Source organism: Microtus ochrogaster, chromosome 19, assembly GCF_000317375.1.
Source record: "Microtus ochrogaster isolate Prairie Vole_2 chromosome 19, MicOch1.0, whole genome shotgun sequence".
NCBI classification, from domain to species: Eukaryota; Metazoa; Chordata; class Mammalia; order Rodentia; family Cricetidae; genus Microtus; species Microtus ochrogaster.
The window spans coordinates 54,466,378-54,481,881 of record NC_022021.1 but is presented as its reverse complement, the minus strand read 5'-3'; the positions used below and the strand labels follow the sequence as shown (position 1 = coordinate 54,481,881).

The window sequence follows — 15,504 nt, the reverse complement described above, 5'->3', positions numbered from 1 at the left end:
TCTGTAGACCAGGCTGGTCTCGAACTCACAGAGATCCACCTGCCTCTGCCTCCCGAGTGCTGGGATTAAAGGCGTGCGCCACCATCGCCCGACTAGATACAAGTTTTCCAAATAGCAAAAAACTTTCTGACCTAGACGTTCCAGTCCTAAGAAGGTGTGCCAAGGAATGAATGGCAAGTGAGCTGATTTACACAGAGATGTAGTATTTGTAAAATATGAAGTGTTGTAAACATGCACCTGCATGTGATTCATTGGATATGCCACATTCCTCTGCACAGTTATGTTAGCTACGAAGCAACCAGTGAGAATACTGTGGTCCTGACTGTGGACACACAGCTATCTGAGGAATATTAAGTCAAAAGCTAGGAGACAGTATGCATTGTGTATGCTTTATTTATTGTGACAAATGTTTTTGTAAATGAGATACCTTGTATTCACATAAAGGCCATGAAGGGAAAGTATGTAGTGATGCATTCTGGCCTTTTCAGCAGAAGAAATAAAAGTGTAAGAGATTTTTGTTCTCTACTAAAGGAAGTTCTGTTTGTTTGGATTCTTTTATCTCTTTTAAAGGTATTTTGTAGGGAAAGAGCTGGGTGGGGGTGGCGCATGCCTTTAATCCCTGCACTCGGGAGGCAGAGGCAGGTGGATCTCTGTGAGTTCGAGGCCAGCCTGGTCTACAAGAGCTAGTTCCAGGACAGGTTCCAAAACTACAGAAAAACCCTGTCTCAAAAAAAAAAAAAAGGCTATTTTGTTTTGTAGTGAAAGAAAAGTAAGAAACATAGTTTTTCTTTATTGAGAGTCCGGTTTACTCCTTTGCAAGCACTGGCTTCCTTTATGTTTCCAGTTTGTTAGGCAGTAGTAGAGCAGGCTGGCTGATTAAATCAGGACACAGCAACGTCAGTCATCAGCCTACGTACAGTCCCTAGCTGTGGTTTCTGTCTGTGTAAGGCTCGCGAGAACAGATCCTGTGGTCTGGACCTGCTGCATCATTAGGATCTAGAGCGCTCCGTGGCTCGGAGTGTGCGCTCTTGATAGGGAAGGATCCATCTGCTGAGCCCTCCTTTGCCTTGTCTCTTCTCCTTTGTCTCGCATTGCTGCTGCTGTTGTTTTAAAGGGTAGGGCACAGGTTGACCTGGCAGCAAGTGGCAGGCAGAGGACAGCTTTGGGAATCAGTTCTCTTTCTACCTTACATATGTTCCAGGGACAGGACTTGGGTCACCAGGCTTGTGTGACAAGAGTCTTACCCACTGAGCTACCACACCGGCTCCTCATCAACCATTTTGATTACCTCCCACAACTCCCATGAGAATTCTCATCTGAGTTTGTTATTTCAGCTTCTAGTCTCCATCAATGGGACATCAGGGACATCATGCCTGAACTTCTTTTACTCCTGGCACCAATCCTAAAAGAAGCCCAGCTCCACTGGTACCCATTCAAGCTTACACCTGCTTGCCTGGCCGTCAGGAGTCACTGTATCCTAATTAATACACTTGTTTCTTCAATTTCTCTGAGGAGAAGAGTTCCCACTGTGGTTGCTTCTCCTCTCCCTTCATCCCTCCTTGAGTATCGTTTCAGTCAGTTTCATCAGATGCAGCCCTTCAGAGACTTCCACTTCCCTCCAGTAGAGTTGCTTCAGGGAGCTCCAGCTGTCTGGCTGCCAGCACTAGTCACCTGGCTCGGGGCAGGTGCCACTGTTAAGCTTCTGCAGTGTTTGCCTCTCTGCACTTCTGGGTAGTCACAGATCATCTGTGACCCCTGACACTACCCTTCCCATTATCTACTCTGTCTTCTTATAGGGCGGGAAAGGCTTTGTCATCTGGGGAGTTGAATAGGGGGTAGGTGTACTGAGTTCCACTTTAAATGACCAAGAGTCATTTACCCATGCTTTCCTACGACCTATGCCTCTTTGGGAAATACCAGTAGGCTTTCTTGAGCTCTTGGGTACCTGTTGCCATGTTCCTATTGGTCTCAGGCGCTAGGGATGGATGTTGTGATCTGCCACATTTGTGTTGTTATTGCAGATGCACTATCCTGGGTAAATTACTCAGTGCACAGTGGGTTAAAGAATATAACCATCATTATAACCTGTTTCTCTAGGCAGGGTGGCACGTGAAATATTTGAGGTCTAAGAAGGTGGCTGATCATTAAATTTTCCTACTTTTACCTAACGTAGGAACTCTGTATTTGCGTGTTGATATATTGAAAGCCAAATACTTAATGATTGACAATTGAAGAGTACACAAAGGTAGATTTTTCCCCAATTTCAAAAGCATCATCTTTGCCACATTTATTTTTAAAAACTAATATAAATTCCTAAGAGTATAAATATCTCATTTGGTTTCCAAGAATATATGGCATTTTTCTCATTATGAAGAAAAGGCCTGTGAATTATTTAGAACCAGAATTTAATTAACAGTGAAATAAATTTATTCTTAATTGTTAGGTCTTTAAATTTAGGTTTGCATGTGTAATACCATGCAGCATGCAGAGCCAAATCCATTCATTCAGCAAGTACATGCTGGCTGCATCTTACTCGCTAGGCCCTGTGCTAGGCAGTACCTGTGAGGGACAAAAGGGAAGAGAGCCAGAGGGGCTGACAGAAACTCATTGCCTTCTGCCACCAGACTGCACGTGCACATATTTACCTTCTGCCTTGGCAATCCAGCTTCTAGAAATCTCCTCAATTATCAGACAAAAGCAATGGTGGAGCCTCACAAGGAGGCTCCCAGCGACTAAACGATGACAAGATGTAGCAATGGAGTTAGTGCCCTGATGGTTCCAAGTGAGAGAAGCAACCAAGAGCTGAGTGTGGATGGGTGCAGACGATCCATGAAAAGTGGAGAGCTTGCCTTTTGTGAAAAAGTGGAAAATATGTAGAAAACTGTTTGTTTGAATAAAGATTAGAGAAGGAAGAAAAGCCCAGAATGGAAGAGCAACAGCGGAACATAAACTTCTCTGGTTGTGCCATTCTGCTTAGTTTTACTTGCAACAATTATTACATAGTGTACCAAGGGCCGCAACAATTATTACATAGTGTACCAAGGGCCGCAACAATTATTACATAGTGTACCAAGGGCCGCTCTCTCCGCTGTGTTGGTCTCCCCTTAGCCACGAGGCTCAGGAAGCCATGTGAATAACTAGAAGAAAAGCCTTCCAGGCAGAAGGAGGCCAGTGAAGTGTGTCTGGGGAATACACAAGAAGCAACTGGGGCTAGAGGGGAAGACCCCAGGCTGGTCACCTGACCCTTGTGGGAGGCTGATTGTGGGTGCAGGCCCGAGGTGGAATTGCAGCAGACGGTGTGGACACAGCGCAAAGCTGAACACTGATGGAGGCCCAGCCAAGCTTTGGCCACCTCACTGGGATCCTTAGTGTTTAGACTGCCCATCTGGCTCCTGTGGCCTGGCTTTGTGTCCCTGCCTGTCGCAGAGTCTGGACAGGCTGCCCTTAAAGCAATAGCAAGGTAGCCATCTGCTATTGACATACGTGGACAGACATGAGTCACCTTGTCACAGTCCCCCTGCTGCTGGAAAGGCTCTCATGAGTGTTCTCTATCTGCCACATGCTAGTCTGACGTAACTTCTAATAACCCAGGGAAGGCTTGTTAGAGGGAACTAAGTTACCCTCTGCCATGTGAACATTACATCATAGAGGCCCAACGAGACCTGTATGGGGGCCTGTAGTCCAGACAAGAAATGCTGTTGGCAAGAGAAGTGGAGAGAAGTGTGATTTCAAGAAACAATTTGAAGAGCTGGTAAGATTTTAGTTGCTCCCATCCTGACCAGTGGGACATTTAGTGCTGGTAGCTATAGGAGGGGAGGGGACCCAGGAATAGCTTTGTAGACACCCACAATGATGCCAGGGCAGCCAAGTTATCCGCTGCTGACTGAAGCACTGCTCCCTGCCATCCTCACAACTAGCACTTGCTCCCCCAGCTGGACCTCCTCTAACTCCTCCTACCTCCCACCTCTTCCTCTGATCCTGCCCACTGTATGCATTTGATCCTGACAGAGCCTATTGTAAGGGGGACAGTTAACTCCTCGCAGGGCTGTCTGCGTGGTGTGGGTTTTTGCCTTGGAGCTGGTCTGTAGTTTAGCAGGTGATAGGGAAGAGGCCGAGGGAAATGAGACAAAGCTGCCAGGCACCAGCGAACACTGGAGATGGGCAGAACGGCACTGGGTCCAGCTGTACACAGAGTCTTGTGAGTGTCTTGTGAAGAACCCTTCCAGGCAGTGGTTGCTGGAAGCAGATACCAATTCAAGTGTACAGTAGTTGTGTGACCTTTGTTGTCTTTGGACATGTTTAATGAGACTGTCTGTTAGACACCCAACACTAATGGGCTCTGTAGTTTGACCTTAGGTAACAGTCAGGGCTGAAGGTATAAATTTGAGATTGTTTAGCATATGGAAATGGTATTTAAGCTTGCAGCGTGAGGAACAATTACCTGTGGAGGGAGTGTAGACAAGAACAGGGCCTGTGCCTGAGCCCTGGAACACTGGAGGCCAAACGTGTTTGAAGGTATGGCCACAAAGGAGCAAACAGCTTGGTAGGAGAGCCTGGATGTCTAATAGACATTTCGTTTGCTGTGTCTAACATGGAACACACACACGCACCTCTTTCTCTCACTGTGGCTCAGGACGGCCTCACTCTCACCTTCCAAAGTGCTGAAGATTGGCCTCTGCTCTCCTCCCATTCCAGCCGTGGCTAACGGCATGCTCTGCAGTCATGCCTTTAGCAATGGGGGTGGTTCTGCTTGCCTGCCCCTCCCCATGGCTCATAACCAAATGCCATGCTCACAGCTGCATACTGACCTGTCTTCTCTGCCTCACTACCACCGTGTGCTTTCTGACCTAATGACTCCCCGCCTGCATTTCTGTGGTAACACCCTAGCTGATTCTCTATTCCAGCATGTCTACCCCACCTCTCTCACCTTTCAGTCAATTTGCATAGTTGCCATAGTCATATTTTTAAAAAATGAAGTGAACATGGAAATGTTGTGTTTGTTGTATTTATGATTGCATATTAAGTAACAGAAATGTAGTGTAACCCATCAAACATTAATTACAAAAAAAAACAACTAATTTTAAGTGTAAGTTTGCCCCATGCAGTATTTAGGGCATAAGTACTAAGAAGTTGTTTATCTGAAATTCAAATTTATATTAAAAAATCTGTATTTTCTCTGGAATCCTATTCATGCTTCAAAGTCTAAATTTCTTCACTAATGCTTTCAGAATGAAACCTTATGGTCCTGAGACTGTATTGCAAGAGGCAGCATATTGAGTCCTGTGTTCTTTGTGAACTCTCTGCGCTGCTTCCTCCTCATCTCTGGACATGTGCACACCTCTCCCTACAGTGACTAGTTCCTCTTGGTTCTCTGAGTAATATCTGTAGACTGGTTAAGACTCGAACACTATCTTCTCCAAGACATCATTTCTAACCTAGTCCTCTCAGAGAAGTTAATATTCAGGAGACTACCTTTTCTTCTGCATTTGCCAAACATTCTATTCTCAATAGCATGATCGATCTTTCTACAATTTAATACATTTGTACTTATCTTTCTCCCCAAGATTGTTAGTTCTTTGAGTACGGAGAAAAAATCATATCATTTTCCAGCCTTGGTGGCACACGCCTTTAGCACTACGAGAGATTGATCTCTGTGATTCCATAGGGTGAATTCCAGGACAGTCAGGGCTACACAGAGCAACCCTGTCTCAGAAAAGAAAACAAGACAAAAGGTGTCCTTTAACTCTACTCTGTGGCACATAGTAGGCTCTTTGTAATATATGAATGACCCAGTGAATGGGGAAATAGGATCCCTAGGCAATGGCCACATGGTTAGTGCTTACACAGCTTTTCCAAGGACAGTTCCACTGTTCCCGTGTAACACGTCAGTGTCACATTGACGTGTAGGTGCTGGGTTTTTTTACTGAGTGCATAGGAGAAAATGCAGGGGTGAGTGAGTGTGTCTTCAGCAGTCTGTGTTGTCCCTGCATCAAGTACTAAGAGTACAACCTCTGAGACAGCCTTCTTAGAGCCCAAGCTGTGACTCCTGATTCCCCTTCATTCTTCCCTCTCTCAGTACAGAAAGGACGGCCCCTTTTCTCTCCCGCCGCTGGCACAGGACTCAGTAATGTTAGCACCTGCTCACTGAGGCTGCCTTCTCTCTTCACCTGGCTTATGCTTCTCTGCCACATCACTGCCTCTCTCAGGAGAAAGCATGGAGTCCCAACATTGCCTTTTCTTCCAGGGATTACAGCCTTCCCCCTTTCACAAAAGAGAGCAACATTTTCTTTGTCTTCTCCCAGAGCAGTTCAATTAAATAGAACTAAAGCTGCTAAGTAACTTTAATTATTTTCTATTAATGTTTAACCACTCAGTTTCTTTTTCTATTAAATGATGGTGTCTTTATGCTCAGAGGTTATACGTATATGGGGAAGTTCATTTCTTTTATTAAAGGAAATACCACTACAAAACTATTAATGACTTGAGCTCTGTGATTAGCTCTTTTTAGTGACATTTCAAGATTTAATTATTAATCTGGCTCAAGTTCAAAGACAGAAAAATCAGTGCCAGAAATTCCTAACCAGCAAGAAATATAAACAAACCTTACAATTGTCCCTTCTTATAACAAAAACCAGCAAGATCAACTTCTTGTAACTAGAGATGTTTGGGGGAGGTTGCAGAAGGGAAGTTCAAGAAAGCATGTCAAAACAACAAAACTCAGTGTACATTTTCATTGCTATAATTGATCGGAGGATGTTTGCAATGGATTTGAAAGGGAATAAATTAACTGTGACATTGATTTGGCAGAGGCTCACTAGTGATTGGCAAGAATGCACGGCAGAGCAGCGTCTGCTGGAGCATAGCTCCCTTGACTGTTCATTGCGTCTGATAGATCTCTTTGCATCCTGGTGCTAACCTTCTAGTTTGAGAGCTAGAGCGTATTTACTTATTTACTCTTCGGTTCATCCTACCATCTGGGTGAGACCAATTGATCTTTGATTACTATGTCAAGCCGTTTCTTGTGTCTGAACACAGAACACTTTCTGGAGGATCTATGTACCTCCCCCTTTTCCTTTCTACACTGCAAAGGGGTGAGCTAGTAATACGTTGTTTCATCCCAACAGTAATTGAACAAAGTAACAGCATTTCCAAGCTTAGACTTCAACACGGTTTTTGCTAGGAATGAATTTTTTTCACCATGTGACAAAATTGATCTCAAAAAGAAATTCCCAGAGGGTAGGATATAGGGGTAGAAGTCAAGGCCCTGAGTCCAATTCCAACCTCCACACACAGCCCCAATGTACATATTCAGCTTAGAACACTCCCACTGTAGAAATGTTGAGGATTGGGTCTCTGTGACATATTAATAGTGTACTATGCTCCCATCTTTGTGGCTGTCTGTGATAAAGGATTCAGAAACATACTTCTGGCCAAGTTTCACTTTTAATCTGTTGATTAAATCCTTTTGTATTTGTAGATTTTTAACTCAAAGGAAATAATTCATATGCTAAAATATTTAATATGATTTTAAACCAAAAGTTATCCCTCAGCATGATAGTTTAAGTTAGGAAAGAAACTAATGGAATTGGTAAGATTGAGTTTATCCCTCTATGGGATATGTCTGATAAGAGATTAAAATATATAAATTTCAGAGAGTGTACTTAGTAGTATAAACATTTCAGAAATATTTCTTTCTCTGAAACCAAAGTTTTCTTGATATTTTTATCTTACATATTTTCCTATATGTAGCACCAATAACTATTAGATGTATTACAGTTTTAATTATTAATATTTTGTAAATTCCCATTCTTATTTTCTGTGTGTAGTATAATTTGAACTTCATAAATGAGTCAAATTTGTTCCTATAAAAAATATAAAAAGGGCCGGGCGGTGGTGGCGCACGCCTTTAATCCTAGCACTCAGGAGGCAGAGGCAGGTGGATCTCTGTGAGTTCGAGGCCAGCCTGGTCTACAAGAGCTAGTTCCAGGACAGGAACCAAAAAGCTACAGAGAAACCCTGTCTCAAAAATAAATTTAAAAAAAAATATATATATATAAGAAGAATCTAGTGGTATACCTAAATATGATCCCTAAGTCTTGTTTATTCATAAAATAAAAAAAAAACTTTCTAACAATGAAATGTTGTTAAATTTATTTAAACTGCAGTTTGATTTGTTGGTATTTTTTGAACTTGCATTTGAACCTACTTTTGTATGATATACATAGAATTTTCAAGTTCTGGTAGGTACAGATACCCTAGGAACATAGCGCTTGAACACTCAGGTCCTGATGTGAAGTGTATGATTCTGTAACCTGTATTAGCTTTATCTTTTTTATGATTAGATTTCTAGCAATTTCAAAGCAAACTTGGTAACAGCCTAATAAAAGACTGATCATTAGCCTGTCCCACCACTGTGGGCTTTGTCTCATTTCCCTCGGCCTCTTCCCTATCTATATCACCTGCTAAACTACAGACCAGCTCCAAGGCAAAAACCCACACCACGCAGACAGCCCTGCGAGGAGTTAACTGTCCTCCTTACAATAGGCTCTGTCAGGATCAAATGCATACAGTGGGCAGGATCAGAGGTGTAACTCAGTAGCAGAGTGCATGTTTAGCATGTTCAAGGCCCTGGTTCAGTCCCAAGCGCCCTTAACCAAAAATGATAGACTAATTCTCAGTTTCTTAGTTGGAATATTTTAAAAATAAAAACTGGACTGGGGGTTTGGGATCATGAATAATATCATAGAGACAATTACTTTTTAATAATATATCACACAAATTGAAAAGAAATTAGTGATATATGTCTTGAATAATAATGAGTTGCTTCTAACCTGAATACTTTGTATATACTTTCCCTTGTTACTGGGTATTCTACCGTGTTCTTGTATGGGTACTTAGACCTGCACTTAAATACTCAAATCTGCTTAATAGTATAGACTCAGAATTGTTCATTTGCACCCCTTACTAGCTGTGCTCTCAGAGACAGAAGAGCTTGAAGTAGAAGACTCTGGATAATACTTAAATAATCACTTAGATATTTCTTAACCCTTCCCTATCCACAGCTGAACCCATCAAGTCAGCGAAGCCTTCACCCTAGAGCTTCCTCAATCCCCCTCACATCGTGCAGCTCTGTTCCCAGGCTCAGCTTTGCACTGCCTCGCTTGCTTTTCTCATGACACATCTTGTGGGGACCTTTTATCTATTCTGCCATTTGTTTTCCCTCTCTTTAACAGTCTAAATTCCTGATTGTTTTACTTAAGATTTCCTATAGCCGTAATTGTATGATAGAGCTGATTTCCTTGGCATTGTGGAAAATGCTTCTGTACTAGAATTTCACAGAAAAAGACTGATGGAAGTGAGGTAACTTTCCTGATTATACGTGCCTAATGTCTGTGACTGAGCTATATGTTGGCATATTCGTGGAATGAGTGCATATTTAAGCCTTTAAAAAACTTTAAAAGCTTTTTGGCATTATGATTTATGTATCAATTTGCAACATTGAGTATGCTACCCAAAGACTCTTAGCAAAGTAATGGTATTACAAAGGGCTTGAGCACCTTTAGGGAGCTTGAGTCCACGTCAACGAATCAGACCAGGAAAACAGCCGTTGTATTTTTGTCTTAGGTGGTGAGCATCCTGAAGGCATTCAGGCTGTTTTCTTTTGCTTTTGTAGCTCATCCTCAATAATGACATTTAATGTTATAATTTTGGCATATAAAATAAGTTATAAATTCAAACAATAGGAAACCCTGATGGATCTATTAGTTTTCACCAAAACAAGACTCCACTAACAAACCTAAACATGGTAGCTATAGCTGAAAAACTTCTGCTGCCTGTTCAGATGAGAGTGATCGCAACATACTGGTCATTCATAAACAAAGAAACAACGTGGCCTACAGATTTGACAGCGTTCACTCTGTCTTCTCTGTTGGCATGGTTTTTCCTTGAACTGGGTATGGAATACTATTATTCAGCTATTCACACCACGAGACTCCAGGTCACTCTCCCAGAATGGGGTCGACCTCACACGTGGCTTCTGGGTGACACAGGGATTACCTCATTTGATCCCTTACCTTTCCAATGTCATAGCTGGGCACTCCCCACTGCTAAGTTTAATTACATTTTATACAGTTTTCTTCATGTGTGTGTGTGTGTGTGTCTGTGTGTGTCTCTGTGTGTGTGTAGACCAGTGTGCTACTAATTGCACCATCTTGGTCTGAAATTTGAAGATTGCATTACCCTTCATTGTTTGAAAAAGGAGCAGGATAGAGTAGGGTTGTAGCACAGTAGAACATTTGCCTAGCATGCATGCACCCTAGGCTTAATCCCTAGGGCAAGAATTAAAAGGGAGGGGGGGGTAGAAGTTGGTGTTTGTTTTGTTTTGTTTTAGTACAGAGGAATAAACAATCACTATTTTGAGATCAGCATGAACTTTCTTTTTTATACTGTCACCACCCAGCAGCCATTTCCTTAGGATTGCCATCAGAAAAAATAGTACCCTAGTACCCGTATCTCCATTTTATTCATGAGTCAACTGAGGACTATTTTTAGGAATGTCTTTGTCTATGTTTATCAACATTATTTTGCCTTTAATAGGTTGCATTGTCTGCCATTTGTCCATTTCTCCTAGATTGCCCAGTGTATCGGCACATGGCTCACGTTACAGGCGGATCCTCATCCTGGGTTTCAGGGGTACCTGATCTGATGCACTGCTGCCACCTTTGCCTTCAGTTTTACTCGGATCTTCTCTTCCTTTCTTTTCCTTACTTTGTTTCGGGTTTGTCAATTTTTAAATCTTTTTCTTTTAGTCTTTTGTGCTATTATCACTTTTCCTTTCTCTGATTTGGGAGTTAATTTCTCCTTTTTTTCAGAGACTTTGAAATGTATCATTAGGTTATTTATTTGACACCTGTTTTGGTGTCACTTTATTTTTTAACATAAGATTTCAGTGGTATGAACGGCCCTATTATAACTGCTTTAATTTATAGCCTACAAATTCTGGTGTGTTATGATTTTTATTTGACAGGATTTTTCCTACCTTCCTCCTGGTTTCTTCAGTGACCCATTCTTTGTTCAAAGGTGTTTGTTTAAGTACACTTCTTTACTTCTCCATTTATTTGTTTGTGGAGCGTGCATGCCACAGGTCATGAGCTGAGGTCAGAGGACAGCTTACAGGAGGAGCTGGTTCTCTCCTTCCCCCAGATAGGCCAGGGGTTGCCCTTCCCCCCGAGCCATCTCCCTGGACTCTCAGAAGCTTTACTCAAGTTCCTGCATTTATTACTTGCTGTTGTTTCTTTTGCTGTTGATTTCTGTCTTCATTCTGCTATGATTTCATAAGATGCAGGAATTTTAGCATTCCATATTTTTAAGACTTGCTTTTTGACTCAAAACATAGTTTGTTTTTGAAAAGTATGTTTTAGTAATGGATAGTTTGTAGCTGTGTAGTGAGTCTATTTGGTCTGTAGTGTAACTTAACTCTGAGGTACTCTGTTGATATTTTCATATGCATAATCTAGTGGTGAAATATTAGTCTCACGTACTTTTACTGAATTGGGGCTTCTCTTTCCCTTTTTATTGTGTGGTGCTAATGTTTGATGCATATATATGTACCATTATTAATCTTCTTGGTATATTGGTTTATGTAGTGACGTCCTTTGTCTCCTAATTTTGGCATGAGGTGTGTTTCGTCAGGTAGGAACATGCAGCTGTCTCTCCCTCTTTGTTTCACATTCCTTTGCTTGGAATATCACTTTCCATCCTTTCAGTTTCTGTGTTGTTTTGTTAATGAGATAAATTTCTTACAGGCGACAGATTCTTTGTTTTTTTTAATCCACTCACCCCATCTCCTTTAATTCAGGAGTTGAGACCTTTATGCTCGGAGTTCTTATTGAAAGGTATTGTTGGCTGGTTTCTCCCATCCTGTTTTTCATCTGATTCTAAATAATCTGTGTCCACTTCTTTCTCCCTTGTAAGAGGTTTGTCTACAAAATTAATCTCCGAGTCTGTTGTTCATTACATTTGTACTTGCAATTGTGCTTATCTTGCTTGCTTTTCTATCTGTGGGATTGATTCGTTTACGTACGTATCTTCCAAGATGCTGGCTTTGTAGTCATGTCTTGTCTTTTCAGTGTATGCTTCTCTCCATTTCTCCATTGATTCTCAAGGGTACGTTGTTGCCGTAGCAGTCTGGTTGTCTTCTGTGCCCTACTGGCCTTTAGTTTCTACTGGGAAAGCTGCTCTTGCTCTCCTGGGTTTGACTTTAAAAGTAAGCGGTACTTCTGCAACACTCAGTGTTCATTCTTTGTTCTGTGCTTTTCAGTTTAATTGTAATGTGATATGGATAGGTTCTTTCTGGTTGTATACATCTGGATATTCACACCATTCCCAAGATCTGGAGGATTCCTGGCATTCTCCTCCTAAATTGGTCACTTTGGGGCTCCTATGTCTTGTAGCCTGAACCCTGCCAGATGTTGAACAATACAGCACAAGAAAGGTTGTATTCACTCAAGACACACATGGGTGCCACTGCTAGTCTCCATGAGCATCAGCGTTAAATGCTCGTGTGCTCCAGTCTGTGCCCCCATCCATAGCAAACATACAAGTCCCCAGGTCCCCTGATGCTCAGAACAGGCCATCCAACCAGTGAATTCTGTGCCAGAAAGGGGCAGCCATATAAGCAAGTCCTGCTTTCAAAGATGGTCTCCACAGTAAACCATATCCACCTGCTCTCTCTTCTTGCTACAGATCGAAACACCTACACCAGACCTGCCACAGTTCCCCCTCTTGACTGTTTAAATGTCCTAAGGGCTTTCTTGCGGTGAACTCATCTCACTTCTCCATGACTCTGTGTTTATTTATCTTTTTTGTACTCTTTGCTCTTTTGGGGACCTACCACCCAGCTCCCAAATAAATCATGCACACGGAGGCTTATTCTGGGCTTTTATCTTTCTCTATTTCTGTATACCTTTTTTCCTTCTTTCTCCATGACTTGCTGTGTAGCTGGGTAGCTGACCCCTGCAGTCTTCCTCTCCTTTTTCCCTCTTCTCCATCTTTTTCTTCCCAGATTTTTCCTTCTATTTATTTATTTTCTCAGCCCAGCCCCGCCTATCCTTTCTTCTGCCTCACTATTGGCCATTCAGTTCTTTATTAGAGCATCAGGTGTTTTAGGCAGGCAAAGTAACGCGGCTTCACAGAGTTAAACAAATGCAGCATAAACGAATGCAACACATCTTTGCACCATTAAACAAATGTCCCACAGCAGAAACAAATGTAACCCATCTGAACATATTACTCCACAGCACCATGGTTGTTTGCTCACCCAGCCAATGCAGCAGGGTGTTCCAGGGAACCCTACATTACAGTTGTCCATGTCTTCTGACCCCCAGAGTAATTAGTCCCTAACAACAGACCCTTCTCTAGACGATCGCTCATTACAAAACTTTTGTGGGGACTTCTTTTTAAAGCTAGTTTGCTGCTGCAGAGCTGGGGTCAGTTTCAGACTGAATCCCTATGGTGAATTTAATGCTTATAAGAATCATGGGTTTCCCTGTAACTGTAACTGCTGGTCTTTTAGTGCTGGGGAAGCTGTCTGCACTCTCCCAGTTAACATCACACTTGCCCTTCCAGGGAGCCAGACTTGACCTGTGGGTGCTTCGTTCCTTTCCCTGTGCCCTATGGCTTTCCAATTGTCTTTCTTACCCCGTTTCCTTGCACTCTTGTTTCTTCTTGTTCATGTGGAGGATGCCCATTCTGCTTTCTTACCCTAAAGGATCTCATTGCTTTTTCTGAGTCATGCATGTAATGATGCTGTTCAGATAGGACATTCTTGTATTCAGTGGAAGACAATAACAGCAGATTCATTACAATTTGTAGTATAGAACCTAGATCCAGCAAAGCTGCAGAGCTTACTACAAATCGCACTGACTTGAGGAAGCATTTCCAGTAGTGAAGTTCATCTGTAGCAGTGTCTAGGACACGCTGGACTCGGCTCCTGTCCTCCACTAGACTACTCTAGGGACAAAGAAGTAGGTAGGGGTCTTAGTTACAGTTTCTGTTGCTCTGAAAAGACACCACGACCACAACAACTCTTATAAAGGAAACATTTAATTGGGGTGACTCCTTGACAGTTCAGAGGTTTAGTCCATTATCATCACGGTGGGAGCATTCTGGCAGACCTGGGGCTGGAGAAGTAGCTGAAAGCCCTACATCTTGACTTGCTGGCAACAAGAAATGGTATGAGACACTGGGCATGGCTTGAGAATATATGAGACCTCAAAGCCTACCCCCACACTGATGCACTTCCTCCAACAAGGCCATAGGTATTGCAACCTACACGTAGTGCCACTCCCTATGAGCTTATAGGGGAGGGACCAATTATATTCCAGCTACCACACAGTAGGGCTTGGTTCTGGCCCTAGAGAAGGGAAATGTAGCATTCCCATGTTAATTCCCAGGATACAGGAGCAGCAGGCTGGAGTAGCGCTCTAGGGTACCCTACACTTCTTCCTCTGCAGTGGAGCAGCAGCACTGATGTAGCCCTAAGGCTGGGCAGTAGTGACACCTGACCATTTAGGGGAGTGATTCGGGTTCTCATGTAGCCTATGCGTATCTACACGTGTAATGCAGTATCTTTTAGTATTTTGAAATCTTTGAATTTTGTAAACTAAAATTTTAATCATGTTTCCCAATTATGTGTATGTGCAGGAAATACTAAAGAATGAAAAATACAGACAAGAAATTAAAGCAAAAAGCAAAGAGTTTTATGAAAAAGATAAACTCGGTAAAGAAACCAGCGAGGAACTCTTGCCTCCACCTGCAATTCAGATTAAAGGACATGCCTCTGCTCCATATTTTGGGAAGGAAGAACCTTCAGTGGCTCCCACCAGCACTGGGAAAACTTTTCAGCCAGGATCCTGGATGCCAGATGACAAAAGACAAAATCAATGAATACACTGTGGTAAAGTCATTTCATTTATATGGACATGGCTATTGTAACAAATAAAACAAAGGTTTAAAGTTGATCACTTTGTATTTCTTGTGATCCACAAAGCTTGAGTTTTTATGTTTATGTGACACTTGACTTACTCATCATTTCCCTCCTTGGATTACCATGCTGGCCACTGTAAATATTCAGGTACATGTAAGGTTCTTGGGTTCAAGGAACCACCACAGATAATGAGAACAACAGTGGGCTCCCACAGCTGCTAACAAGTGAGAAAAGGGAGGGGATTCATACTTCAAAAAGAAAACTTAGAACATGTGACTCAAAGAAAATTTAATAAAAAGTACTAGGTTTGATGGTGTGTGATGTAGGAAGTCATTTGAATCTCCTACATGATAAATAAGATATAATTTTATTTATCTTGTGCCTTGGGTTCCTGTTTTGTTTTAGACAGGTTCTCACTGTATACACCACACTGGCCTCAAATTCAGAGATCCACCTGCCTCTGTTGGCACTCCAGGCCTCAACTGCCTTCCTACTTTTTAAAAACCACCTAGCTGTAG

General features: G+C 42.3%; 1 protein-coding gene across 1 annotated transcript in view; it reads left to right on the top strand.

The window, feature by feature from the left end:
- Ndufaf2 (NADH:ubiquinone oxidoreductase complex assembly factor 2) overlaps nucleotides 1-15,018 on the top strand; it is a 118,631-nt gene extending 103,613 nt beyond the window's left edge. The window contains exon 4 of the mRNA XM_005356771.2: nucleotides 14,704-15,018. Coding sequence (XP_005356828.1) covers nucleotides 14,704-14,946 — 243 coding nt within the window. The 3' untranslated portion in view covers nucleotides 14,947-15,018. The remainder of the gene's footprint in view (nucleotides 1-14,703) is intronic.
- Nucleotides 15,019-15,504: the final 486 nt, after the last annotated feature.